At 35.1% G+C, this 14,706-nt stretch overlaps 1 protein-coding gene across 8 annotated transcripts in view; it reads left to right on the top strand.

Moving 5' to 3' along the window:
- SCEL (sciellin) overlaps window positions 1–14,706 on the top strand; it is a 123,010-nt gene that overhangs the window by 81,518 nt on the left and 26,786 nt on the right. For 2 of the 8 annotated variants that reach the window (XM_069008589.1, XM_069008615.1), the window contains exons 4-10: window positions 2,272–2,389; window positions 2,999–3,061; window positions 3,367–3,438; window positions 8,700–8,768; window positions 10,473–10,538; window positions 11,732–11,797; window positions 13,841–13,873. In XM_069008589.1, coding sequence (XP_068864690.1) covers window positions 2,272–2,389; window positions 2,999–3,061; window positions 3,367–3,438; window positions 8,700–8,768; window positions 10,473–10,538; window positions 11,732–11,797; window positions 13,841–13,873 — 487 coding nt within the window. The remainder of the gene's footprint in view (window positions 1–2,271; window positions 2,390–2,998; window positions 3,062–3,366; window positions 3,439–8,699; window positions 8,769–10,472; window positions 10,539–11,731; window positions 11,798–13,840; window positions 13,874–14,706) is intronic. The other 6 variants (XM_069008591.1, XM_069008594.1, XM_069008603.1 and 3 more) reach the window with 6 other exon arrangements.

Here is a 14,706-nt window from a genome sequence, read left to right as displayed (position 1 = left end):
TACCAAATTAAAAATCCTTAAATATTTATTACAAATGAGAAAAGGTACACATTTCTAGAGAAAATGCAGTTTATATAGTCTTGTTTGCTAATTAAAACTATCTCAATTCTTGACAGTGACCATGAGACAAAATTATTGTTTGAAGTGGTGAAGGTCTTTCCTCTTTCCGGTTTGCAAGAAGTGTTTGTTTTAATAGATATTCTAATGAACCACTGGAGCTATTCAGACAAGCCTGGGATGCCTTCATTTTTTTTAAGTGTTTAAAGTCAGATTTGAATAAATATTTTTAAGAGAAGAGCTAGCTCAATAGGCAGTGAACAGGCTGATGCAGAAGTCATGCAGTGAGGATAGATTAGTTTTTGTTAATCTACCGTGATTGTCAGCTCATTCTTACAAACAGCATTTTTCATGTCCCTGGTCATTTGTCAAATGGCTGGATCTATGCTGCTTAAAAAGAAGAAAGGCAAACCTGGGCATCAAGGCCAAAAGATAGAAGCACACATCCGTGCTATCACAGCCATGGCTTCTAAAACATTTGCCACTTCTCTAGCACCTCAGTCTTGGAGAGAGCAAGTCCAACACAGAACCAGAGAACATTTGCAACTAGGCAAGCATCAGTGATGAGTCCAAACCTTTCATTCCTTCTCTTTCACTTGGCAGTGTAGGGAATTGAAACAGGCACAGTTTGAATTACAGACAGATATATATACATTCTTAGACTGAATTTTATCTTTGTACATCAGTGTCTACTTTTACAAGAAAAATGTATTTAAAAATTCACTCTTGGCCATTGTCACTTAAGATAAATGTTTTGGTGCTCTATTACGATTTGGTCTTGCACTCACTGTAGCCATTTGTCATTTTTTATTGTTACCACTATGGGTGAAGCTCTTGTATTAAAAGCAAGAAGTACATTTTCTTATAAATCAGAGCAGAATGCCAAAACACAGCTCTGACTAATGACGTATTACTGACTGAATGTGTTTTCTGTGGAGTGTGTTCTTTCTACACACAATTTTTACTGTCTAATTACTGCACACCAGATAGTGATGTCTCCTGAAATTTGATGTCTCCTTTTGTGTGAATCCTCAGAGTGTGAGGAATTAGTGGAGAAAACTGAGGGTCTTTAGAGGAAAACACAAGATCCTCTGTATTTTTCAATTTTTTTGATTAATTGGTTGTATTAACAAGGATTTTACATATTTAATTTTTCACCTTCTCTGGATAAAATTTGGGGCAAATATAGCAATTAAAAAATGGAATTCATATTTGCTCTGAACTTCTAGCTTTTCATTTTAATAGGTCATGTTAAAATATTACATCAATATTTCCTCTCACCTCAAATAAGCTGACAATATGAAACTCAGGTAAACTGAGAATACTGAACAAAGTCGTTGCATATTTTTGCTTGCAAAAAGGGCCAAAATCCTCATGAAACAAACCAAAGGAAATAAATGTCAGCTTTCTAATACAGGGAAGAATCCATATTTTCTGAAATCAAGTGAATATCATATTGTTACTTCCCTAGTACACTAAATATCAGCCTTGTTGGACAATGATATTTTAGGATGTTTTCAGAAGTAAATAAGTCTTCCATGTTTGTTCAGCATGTCAGTCTGTCTGTCCCAACAACCTTTGAAACCCTACACCAATTTTAGTTAAATTTGATGTAAAGGTATAAATCTGAAAGGTATTGCTTTTATTAAAGTTCAGTAAAACTAAGTAACTGACTAGAAGAGAAACTGTTCATTTAGCCTTTCAGGAAGAAGCTTCAGAGGGAGTCTGACTCTTTGTGAAACATGAAAATCCACATATTTTGGACTGGTTGTAATTGGAGGGCCATGTGGTCAACTCAAGATTAGCCTTCCTTCAAAATTTGCATCCTGTCACACATCTGCAAATACAAAACCCACAGACAACACCCCAGGAAATTTGCTGTCAGGATTCATTAGTTTGACTTTCCTGGGATTACTGTGGTATGCAAATTTCATAATTCCTTTATCAGATCTGTGATACGTGTTTTCATTAGAAATAGGCAAAGCAGTTTCATATTAAGGATGAAACTGAATTTAGTTTGCTATGCTGGGCTTCTGCAGGCCCTTCAAAGTTGAAGCCACAAACTTTTTAAGAAGCGATCTGCACTAAACAGGTATGATAACTGAAAATTCAATCTGTATGAAACTTTTATGTATTTCAACCTATGTAATAGTACTTTAGGTTTCCAAAGTTTTTCTACATGTTAATTTTCATGACATTTCTCTGCATTTGCAGATAAGAAGAGCCCCTCTGTTGCAATTAAAAGCAGACAACAGGCTACTCATGATATTAATAAACGACGGACCCTTTTGCAAGATAACAGCTGGATAAAGAAGAGGCCTGAGGAGGAAAGGTAAGAAAAATATGAAATGCATTTCTTCCATATTTAGTTCAGTATGCCATGTACCTTTGCATGGAGCATCTGCTTTTGCATGGATGGTATCAACCAGAACTAGGGGAATTCAATCAAATAACTCTTATTTATTTATCTTGATGAGATATTTGTTGCCTTTTGGAAGTATTCACTGCCTGTTTTTCATTGGGACATTTGAGTGTTGAGTATTTGATGAGGTTTTGCTCTACAAGTAAAATCCCACATTTCATGTATCTAGGTTGCAAGACTATGATCTGACTTTTTATAAGCAAGAAGATTATAAATCTGGGCAAGTTCTTTTAAGGAGCTTAAGTCAGAATCAGTTTAAATTTACTCTAATGTAAACTAGGACTTAAATTGCAGTAGAAACAATGCCTTGAGACCATGTTATCATTATCTGGCCCATGAACAGCATGTAGGAAGAGATAATTCTTACTGCAAAATGTCTGGAGTCTTCTACTGCAGAGTTCTGCAGCTGGTGCAATTACAGTGGTAGTGGACAGCTGCGAAATCTGATGGAAGACAGAAATCTTTTGCCAAGAAAAAGTGATCTCTTTTTAACACTCACTGTTTTTCTTTTGCTTGAAGTGCTGATGAAAACTATGGAAGGGCCGTCCTTAACCAATATAAATCCCAAGATAGCCTACACAGGTATGGTAGAGTATCTGAACACCTTTCTAATGATACCAAAGAAATCTTGGTATCCTTTTACTATATCCTGTATATAGCAAGAACTTGCTTTGTTTAGTTTTAGTCTATTCATATTTTCACTGTAAATCAGACTCCAGTGTCAATAATTGATCACTGCAGTGGATCCAGGGTTAGATCTGTTGACACCTGGATGGTCTAAAACCCTGTATGATACTTTATCTGAGACATAAATACTGTTTTATTAATGATGAGTTTTTTTAATATAATCAGTGAACAAAGTGGCATTTCTAAATTTTTTATTCCAGCAGTAGCACAAATGAAAAGGAAGATCAGAAAGCTGTACTTGGACGATACAGATCTGATACCACCTTGGACAGGTAGGGCTTTTTTCCTGGATGTATTGTGTGTTGTGATTGTCATACCTGTGAGAGGTCTTAAAAATGAAAGCATGAATGAAGTCAGTGTTTTTTTTAAAGTTTTTGTATTCATTAAGCATCTAAGTAAAAGACTTTGAATGATTTTTGCATGAATTTTCAATGAGACAAATGAAAATGTGATTTGAGAAAAGGTTCTTTTGGTATCTTCTTCTTTTTTTGTACCTGTTCCTGTATATTCCTTTCCTCATAAATGTAAGTATCTTTCCACAGATGATAACCACTCCTCCCCAATTTCCTCCTTTTCAAACTCAAAACCAAAGTCATATCTCCAACAGCTAAGCACAACATGGCTAAACCCATAGTTCTTTGCAAATACCGTGATCAGTACCAATATTGGAGTTGTGGTTGTCATACAGGTGCTTAATCAGCCTTGACCTCTGCTGGGTGAAGACATGACCATGCTTGTGTTTGCAGATTCTTTCTGTGTTGAATCTTCAAAATCCAGCCACCATTAACATCTGCTATCCAGAACATGCTGAGGCTGTGAGATCCAGCACTTAAACGCACACTGTGGGAAAAGTGCACTTTGTTTAGTTGGGTTTTAGCACTGGGCTATTTCATTTCATGATCCTTACTTCTCTTGTAAGAAACAATGCAAAATTGTTACATAAAATGTGCCTTCTCCACAGGAGTTTGAAAAAGAATAGGCTAGAGACCTGTGCACTATCATCACCCTGCCTATCCTACAGCCAGTGGATGCTGCTGTCTTTGTTCAATCATCATGAGAAAGCCACTCTATAACTTCAATTCACCTGTTGCTCTTCTCTGCATATTTTCTATTTCCATATTAGTCTTTTTGATCTGGGAATCCAAATCTCCATGTAGCTATTTAAGATGGGTGCACACTTTGTATGTACACAGAGGAGTAATAACAATGATTTCTATTTCATTTGCAGTTCTTCCCCTTGTACTTCATAACATTGAGTTTGCTCTTTTGAGTCCTGCTAAGAATTGAGTTTTAATTTTCACAACATTATCTATATAATTCCAAGATTTCTTTTCCGTGTGATAATTGCTGGTTCAGAGATCAATTGTTTCTCTTGGCAGGCATTACTTTGCATCTAAGAAAAGTGAATGTCATCTGCCATTTTAGAAATCTGACATGTTAGCAGATGACTTCTGAAAAGCTTTGCCAGTCTCCATTTGTTTTGACTACCATTAAGTAATAACATTGGCAAGCAACATCATCGCACTCTCCTCTTTTCCAGATAATTCATGAACACATGGAAGAACATAGGTCTTGTACATCTCTCCTTCCAGTCTGGAAACTTGCCATTTATTTCAAACTTTTGTTTCCTACATTTTAAGCAGTTATTTCTCTATTACCCACAGGAGATCAGTTTACTTAAGAGCTCTTAAAACGGACTTCGATGAAGCTTTTTGGAAATTCAATCAGCATATATCAGCTATGTCATACTTACTCCCATGGCTACTCACTTCAAAACAATTTTAAAATTTGATTTTCATGCCTCAAACCCTGATTACTAATTTAGAAGTCACAGAACAATTCCAGTTTCTACAGTGTCACTGAGGAACACTGGTTTTTTTGTACTCGATATCTTTTTGGTTTATGCTGAGATATTAAAGTATCTGAATTATTTGAGGTTGTAAGCTGACTATCTTCGTGTTTCATATACACAAATATCTAACATAAACGTTTCTTAATATGTAACTGATGACAGAGTATACCAAAAAAGGAATTTAGGTGTAAATATAGACTTCTGAAAACTAATGCGGAACGTGCCATAAAGGGAGTGAATAATGATGCTTCTGCCTTGAAATTATCACAGTGAGGAAGCTGCAGTCAAGTTATTTATGTTCCTCAGTCATCAATAGTCTTTACAAAACCGGAATATAGCCATTCCAGGATTAATTTGTGCACACCTATTGCCAGCAGGCAGTTTTATAAGGGATGACCACATGTTCTGCAACTCCTCAAATTTGCGACCTAAGATATAAAAGGGTGTGGTGACGTATCTTCTCTTAGTACCTTTCTTGTAGTTGAATTTGGTGCTTCTGCTTCCTCTGTGAAGGATGTTCTCCACTTGGTATAATTCTCTTACTTTCTTAAGAATTATTCCTGACAAGCATAGCCATATGCTGGAAGTCTCCAAGCTTAGAACTGACCAGTTTGCAGAACACCTATATTGTTTATCTGCCTGTGTGGAAAAAACACTTTGGTTTTTTTGTAGAAAAAACCCTGAAGGACTGCTCCTAGTAGGTGCTTCTAGAGACGAATTACCTTGGTACTGGAGATCTCTCAGATCTGTTTACAGTATTATGTCATGTTGCTTATATGGAAAATCATTTCTGCCTAGATAAATTTCTGGAAAATGACCTTCTTCTATCCTGCAAATGGTCCTAGGGAGTTACCTGTTTTCAAACTGGATACTAGAACATCTTTTCACAATTCTGCTGTGCATCTCTTCTGGCCAGTAGTATTCCAGTAGGAATACTGTAGTATTGCAAGGGGAAAGGATTTAAGGAATCTGGCTCTATCTAGAGAAATATATTTTCAATAGCTAATTTTCTAAATGACAAAATAATAATTGAAATATGAATTAATAAAATCTTTGAGGACTATAGGAATAATTTTGAGCTCTTCATTGCATGTGTAAATGTGCAAATAATAACATATCTAAAAGCCATATTATGTGCAGCTTTTTCTTCTTGGATACTGCTATAACCATGTCAAAAAAGGTATTTTTTGATATGAATTTTGCCTAACCCAATGGCTACAAAATTTGAACACCATTTTCCATTTTAAAGATCTGGGAGAGATGTTGCAGATAACTACATGGTATTTCACCATTGGCTGCAAGCACAGGAAAGTGCTAAACAAGTTGTTTTCAGAAAGCCATAGATTGATGGCAGTAGATGCACGTGTACTTGTACTGGCATGTAGATCTACGCTATTTCCAACTAAGACAACAACTGCATTGTGCAGATGATCACAGATAGCCTTTCTGGATGGGTGGAAAAAAATTATTTATCCTTTTATTTCTCACTCATTATTAGCAAACTTAACCACCTTTGACAAAAGGTGGGAGAAGATTTAAAAGTCAGGTAGTGATGAAAATTACATTGCTGTTTTTCCATGTACTAAGTCCAGAATAGCTTCCAGAAACACTAAGTCCTAACTGCATCTAGAGCAATTAGATCTGGATAGATGGGACTGAAGCAAATGACATATTTTCATTGTTTATTTATTATTTATTAATAATCTAATACTTTGGAATAATAGAAATTACTAGGAAAGGATCAGAGACCAAACCAGAAACCATTGCAGTGTGTGGTATGAACCTCCTTTCCACATCTTGAACACTGCATGCATCATTTCACTTATGTGAAGAAACTACAATAGAAACAGGAAAAAAAAATAAAGAGGGAAGTGAGAAAGGATGGAATAGCTCTCATATGTAAAATGTCTGAAAAGACAAAAATTCCTCAGCTTGGAAAGGAATAATATAGGGAAATGGTAATGGAAGAATATTTTCTGCTTGTTGCACTGCTAGAATGAGGAGATACTCTATAAATTTTTGGATAATGAATTAAGGAAAAAATAAATCTATAAAAGGGAGAGAGAGAAAGAAAGAAAGAAAATGGAGAAAGAACATTTATTTTTCCTTTAATGCATACATTAATTATAGGAGTCACTAGCACAGGACACTGTGGGGGCCAGAAATTTAAATTGGTTCAGATAAACACAACATGTTTAACTGGCCCATTGATGCAGGGGTGTCTGTTGTAGACAGTGTTGTGGGTGTGAACAGAGGGTATTCTTTGATTCCGTATCAAGCTCGAAAGTTATACAAGGAGAAGTTAACATAATACTTACCTTTCTTTCACTTTTTATTTAAAGTTTCTGCTACATTGGGCAGCAAGGGAGTAGGATGCCAGATAGAACCTTTAAGGCTTTAAAATGAGAAAATACAAAACTATGTAAAGCATCGTGCTGGAATTTTGAAAATATGTGATGAAATGTGAAAGAAATGCTGGTTGGTTGGCGAGTGGGGAATGAGAAGGAACGCTCGGGTTTGCATCTGCAGCAATGCCAGCAGGTTTAGCGAGACCTCTAGTGATCTTCCCTGCAACTGTAGCTGCTGTCACAGTCACGAGCTGCCCTGACAGGAGAGGATTCTTTGCAAAATTGCAGTTAAGATTTGCAAAAGACACAGAGCACACGCTGGTGCAGATTGTGTCCCAGGATTCCCTGGAAGGCTTTTCATTAAATACAACTGTATTCTGTGCTGCTTGAGGGCAGGATACAAAATGTTTTATATGTAACATCAGATTATAGTTCTAGGATTAATTATTTTGCATCTGTAGCTTCAGTTTATAGATGGGAATAGATAAAAAAAAATATATAAGTTGTAGCTCAGGATGTGTTTCAGCTGATTGAACCAAATATTGAAGACAGCCCTGTCAACTTAGTATTTATCCTCTATTTCAATGTACATCACTTTATATTTAAGCTTTCCAGAGTCCCCCTGTTCTTACTAAAGAATATTTCCTATATAGGAAGAAATCTGGAATAAAAGAAGAACCTAACTGCTTCAGCTATGATAGCTACATGGTGTATTTCTGTGAAAATTTTGAAGGGTTTTAGGCAATAACTGTAGAATCCATAAAGGGCTTGAAAAATCATGTGTTTGTTTCTTCATGTCAATTTCATGGCTTAATGAAATCAGTTCAAGCACAAATAACCTAACTGTTGATAGAAGTTATTCCTGTAGGTCAGCACCATGCCTTGCCAGGGATTTTGCACCAGATTATTTTCACATCACATGGATCTATGAAATCTGTAAATAAAACAAGACCGTTGCATCTCTCCAGGGATGGTGAGGCAGAGGAAAAGGCAATAGCTCTGTGTGTGCTGCTTGACTGAACATTGCTTTCTTTCTAGTATTCTGACCTAATTCAAAGGAGTTGTAATAGATGTTTAGCAACAGTGAAATTTAATGCAGTATTATTGTTTGAACATCATCTTTGAAAACTCTTTTTTAGTGAGCTACTTACAGTCTTCAGATAATAATGCACTAAAGTGATATAATTTCAGCTTCTGTTCTCTACCTGTTTTGATACTGGGATATTTTTAATCAGTACACAGGGCAAAATGATACTCTGTCTTTTGATTTTATTGAAAATGGATTTAAAAAAAATTTAGTGTGTATTATAAATAATTTCTGTGTTTCTGACAGAATTCCATCTGGAAATGATACTGATAAAATAAATAAGTCCCCAACTCTCAATCATAAGGAAAACAACAGGTACGAATTTCAGAAACATTATCATCTATTATGTATTATAATTTATCATGTATCATTTACCATGCATTATCATCTAAGTGTTATATACTATCATAACTTTAGAAGTCAGGTACATACCAAGATTATATAGAGAAATTATTTGTATGGGATATGGCCTAGTGTAGGCTTCATTTGACCACCTGACCTCTGGAATGTAGGCATATATCTAGATTACCATAGACTCTTTATAGCTGGTGAGGAGAAAAAAATATTTTCTTTAGAATAAGAGGAATTTTGCTTGAAGAAGCCTATTTCTCCACACAGATTAAAAGGGAGACTAGTTCAGATTACACATTTACTCAGCATAATGATTAATAATTACAGTATTTTAAATACAAAAAAAAGAGAATAAGAATATTTTGAAAATGTGGGTATGTTCTAGAGCTCTAGATTTCTCTGCATAAAATCTGCCAAATACAACACATAGTTCTGAGGAAGGATACATGAAAAAAATCTATTTAATGCTTTCAGTGGAAAATGCCATTGTACATTGCCAGTGGAAAACTTGAGAACCAAAACATAAAAAGGTTTTTTTTTTGATAGGATAGATGATTTTTCCAGTGGAAACCTTTTCTTTTGTCAGAAGGCCAGTCTTTTGTTTAAAACAGTTTTAATTTAAAGTAAGTTAGCACAACATTGTTGATACATTGTTAAAGAAGTTGCTATGATTTGGAGGTGGCCACTTATATAGGTAATATGATTCCACAACACTGAAAAATTATTTTCTAAAAAACTTACACTTATTACCTGATTGATTCCCTTCATTTAAGAAGGGAAAGTCAGAAGAACTCAGCCACCATATGTGTAAATGCAAAGGGACAAATGCATCTCTTTGTGCCTTCATCAATGTCAGTAGAGTTCTGTCAGTACTAAATTACACAGATCATAGCTCCTAGAGAGCACAGCAATTACAAGTCATCTTGGGGAGAGTTGTGATATTACTCTGAAGAGCAAATCAGTATCTGGCATTTACAGTTCAACGGAGGTCACTCAAATTATAATTTTGCACCATTATGTTGTAAATCATGGTGATGATGACACATGAAGCCTCATATAAATTGGATTTTATGGGGTTTGTTCTGGAGATGGTTTTTTAACAGACCAACAATTAATTCTGAAGTGGGACTTAAGAGAGACTTAAATTGTATATATTTTTTCCTGCCAGAGAGCAAAATGATTTGTAAAGTGCTATTCTTCAATTACTGTTATTATGAATTGTCAATTACTATCATTAAGAATTGCAGAGGATAAGACAATAACTTTTTGATAAATTTTATGACAAATTACTGGCTTGGATTTTATATAGGTTAGTTTTACAAACATATAAAGCATTTTATTTGAGCAAGAAACATAAAATCCAAAGTATGAAAATGAAAGATATTATTATTATAGTGTTTGGAGACTAAAGTGTAGGTACAGAAGTCAAGATTCTAAGAAGTCAGAAATTTGGACGTCAAGTAAAAATGCAGCTGTCTAAACATCAGAGCCCTTTAAGGTCTGCCACATCTTGTGTCCTTTGAGGTATATAAACATAGTTATAGCATTTACCATACACATTTGTATCATTCTGATAGCAGAAACATGATTTCTTATAATTTATTTTTTTTATAATTTAAAATGATACTCTTGTTCAAGATTAACTCAGTAAGTATATTTCCTTAACAGACAATCTTGGACTCCTAATGCAGCATCTACAAACACTGCAGCTACTTCTCCAATCAAGAAAAAAAGGTATTCATTACCACCACTGCTTGGTTGCCAGAGGGTATACAGCACTGTATTAAGCCTCAGTAATATATCACAATTACATTAAAAAATTACCAACTTCCTCCTCCAGCACACTCAAACTCCTCAGCAAACTTCAAGAATTAAACTTTTACATCCTCTGTCTTTTTCCATGGGATTTAAAAGTTTTATCTCTGTAGACCCAGTTTTGTGAGCCTGGTGGACATGGCACAATGGGTGCTAACTCTTGGCTGCAGCTCCTAACTCAGCTGGTGTACTCATTTTCAATGTCCAGATTTAAAGCACTGTAGCTCACTGTAATTGTGAAACCTCTGATGCCAAACATGACCCTGTACTGTTGCAGTGCATATGAATCACACAGTTTTCTGAATGATACACAGCTGCCTTTAAAAATCTGGATTTCAGATAGCATTATCTGGGCAAAAATAAAAACAGGGTGTAGAACTAAGTACATTTTTAATTTAAAATGTACTGCTGGTGATAGCCATATTTTCTGCATCCTTCCCAGCTGCAAATTCTGTTCATTTGTGATATTTTATTTCATATTTCATGCATAAAAAATGTGATCAGTAGAATAATTAATGTAGAAATTAAAATGTCATCATATTTATATTAACATATAGACCTGTTTGTTTGGTGGACATTTATGGTGTTTTCAATCCAGGCTCTTGAAAGATATGGAAGGCCATCAATGAATTGTACTGCTTCTGGTGTAATTGTTTTTACTTCACAAACAATTGCTGGATTGATAGTTTTGAGGGTTAAAATAAAAAACAATAAAAAAAGGAACTGAAAGTGCTTGTGCTGTTTATGTGACCTCTAATAGCCTGATTGTATTTCTTGTGTTGATAATTGACACGCTTTCCTTTGTGCATTTTATCTGGTTGTCCTTTACATGAATGATCCATTTATTTGTACCACTCAGATTGCAGAAAAAACCACCTGGACTCACAGAATACATTTTTCACAATGAATAAAATTACTGTAGTATTTCCTATTCCGTTCAGTTTTCTGTAAAAAATGGTCTAAAAAATATCAACATGCAGTCTTTGAAAATACTGATAATTTAAGAAAAGTTCCAGGTATTTTTATATACTTCTATTCTAACATTCACAGTATGCTGTTCAGCCCCAGAGCATTAAACTAACACTGAAAATTTTATTTATTAAAATTTACAGGCAGTCTTGGATGCCTCCCCCAGTTTCGAGTAGTAAGACCCCAACAGAAGCAGAGGAAAGCAAACGGTGTGTATCAGTGATTGCTGGTTGTTTCCTAACTCTTGGCTAGAGCTAATTTTGGGAGCAAGAAAGCAGAGCAGTTCTTTGATCTACTGAGTTTGATGCATAGGATGCCCTTCAAAGAGAAAGCATCCCATGCCGAAGTACTTGTTTGGGCTCTTTGCAGCCTGATGCCCAGCATTGACTAGGGCCTGAGTATATGAAGTGCCAGAAACTTGAGGTTACATAAGTGGTCCCAAATTTTTTCTGTCATGCTTGCATTCTTTCTTCATGGTTTCACTTTGACAATTCCAGTTAATTCTCCTCAAGGCAAACATGTTGTAGAGAGACTGGCCATAAGGGCAGGGATCTGTTGCTGTCATTTGGGTTCACAGTCAGGCCCTTGGCCCTTTTGGGTATCAGCGTGAACAAAACCTCAAAATCTACTAAGTCCCCTGTCAGCAAAGTATCCAAGAAATAGTTTAGAACAAAAAATCAGACTAAAGTTACTTGCAGATGCATGTTTAATGTTTATTTCTGAAGTTATGCTTGTTTTCTGGCAGAATAGAAAGAGAACAGGGAATGTTTCTTGTGCTCTTACCTAAAAGCAGAATATGGATGGTTTAAAATATTAATAAATAAACCTTCATGATACTCTCTGCTAACGTCCACTATTTGCTGCAGCATGGCCTTCTGCTTCCCTAGTTTTAATCTGGGAAGTTTCCAACGTGAGCCTCATGTGCAGCAATGATGAAAATTAAATGAAACAGAAATGAATGGATATGCTGTGATGTTAGGTACAAGCCTTGGTAGACTGTTGCCCAGGGAATTTATGGGATGTATGGCACTGGAAGACTTAAAACCAAGTTTAGCAATTATTTTAAATCTTACTCTGTGTTTACTACCCTCTATCTGTTTGGCCAAGATTCACTCTCCACCCAGCAGAAAGATGGCTCTTAGATGTTAAAGTTTCTTTTCTTTGAAGTCAGTCTTTACTAGATGTTCTCAATGTGCCAACTGAGAAGAACTTATCTGGCTTCATTTCAGTATCTTGCTAAGATGATGGTAATTTTGAAAGAATAGGATAATGCTCTACATGGCATCCACCCAACTTCCGATAGCAAGCTGGAATTCCTTTATTCTTCTCAACACTAATTATCCAGTTACTCCTCCAGTCTCACAGTTCAGAGAAGACTGAAAACAGGCATATTCTTTCTGAAGCTCTCATGACTCTTCCTGGATCCTCTAACAATGCTGTCATCAAGAACAGCTGGTAAAAAAGTGATGGGCATTTAATGATTACTTGGTTTATGTTTTAAAAGTCCTTTGAAAATGTGAAAGCTATTTAAAATTGTGAATATCACTATAACTAAAAAGTTATCAAAGGAAAGCCTTTTACTTGCCTGTGAGTTTCAGGAAATAAAGTGCCATGCATAGATGCTAATAAGCACGGTTTCTAAAGGTCACTACCAGTCTTAAAGACTGAGCAAAGAGCTATGTCAGCTATGTCTTTTCTTCAAATTTGAGAATGGCTGACTGATCTGCTATCCTCAGGAAGGGAGTCCAGCAATCCAATACGTGGGTTTTCTTGGTCAGGGTTAGTTATATACTTTTGTGATTCTGAGATGTGATTCTAGTCTTCCATAGTTAAACATGATATATAAACTTCCAGAGTTCTTTGGAACTCTGGAACTCAGTTCCCACCTGATTAAACACACTTTACAGAACACTTAAAGAAATTGCAGTTGGAGCTAAGATTATAAGCAGCTCACTGTATTTGAGTTTTATGGTTGTGAATTGTGTGCTGAAAACAAAACACTATTAATCAAAGTGATTAACTGGAGAATGTTAATTGAAGAATTATTGTCTTAGTAACATAAAGAACATAGTTTGAATTTAGTATTATGCTACTTGAGTTAAAAACATATTCTGCCTTTTAAAGAAAAAAAAATATCTTGGAAGGAAGGGAAAGTAAAAGTAATTGCTGTTGATTGATCTAAATCTTGCAAAGTGCTTCAATACTTGCATTTTGCTACTTGGTTTCTGAAATGTTTACTCTTCTTTCTCTAGAACCACTTCAGAAAATTCAGAGGCTCCAACAACGTATGTCTTACTTACTTTGCTTCTTGGTAGATTTAGAAATGTACCACACTCCTTTGCATAAACCTTGATTATTATTTTGCATTTATTTATAATACAAACTATGTATAATTTACCTGTGAGGGTTCCTCTGTAGATGACATGCAGAAGTGCATGAAGAAGATTTCCTTCCCGGCAGAAATGCAATTATTTGCATATATTTTAGAACATTTCATTGGTTATTTACTCAAATTGAAAAAACATTAAACTGCGTAAATGTTAAAAACTACCTTGCAATTTTAGTTCCACAGTTATATATGTTGCTAATGCAAATACTCTTTTATATGCAACTGATACTCTTAAAGTCTGTGAGAGAGTGTGAGCTACGTGAAGAAAAAGTGTTAAATCAAGAAGCTCTGCACATGGAAAGGCTTGTAATAGAAGCATTAACTTAAGATGAATTGATGGAAAGTACTCTAAACTTATTCGAGTGTCTGAAAAGGTTGCTCTAATTTTAGAAAATAAATTTATTAAATTAATTCATTAATTAAATGTACATTTCGCATGGTCTAAATTAAGAAAAGGTTACTTAACCAACCTGCAATTTCATGACTTATAATTAGGACAGCTATGCAACATGTCATGCTTTAGTTGCCATACAAACTGAAAAATTCTCTAAAAGAAGCAGGTAATCCTCATCAACTCTATCTGCCACCTTCTCCCTTTCTTATAATTATTCATAATTTTAGCTTTCCTGTAGTGATCAATTTGATTGTTCACATAAAAAAAGAAAAATAGGAAACTGTAAATGTTTGCTTATTTAGCTTTTAAAAAAAGAGTGCTTTGCTAGTTAAATA

The sequence above is a fragment of the Aphelocoma coerulescens genome, chromosome 1, assembly GCF_041296385.1.
Source record: "Aphelocoma coerulescens isolate FSJ_1873_10779 chromosome 1, UR_Acoe_1.0, whole genome shotgun sequence".
Lineage (NCBI taxonomy): Eukaryota > Metazoa > Chordata > Aves > Passeriformes > Corvidae > Aphelocoma > Aphelocoma coerulescens.
This window is presented reverse-complemented; position numbering and strand designations above follow the sequence as displayed.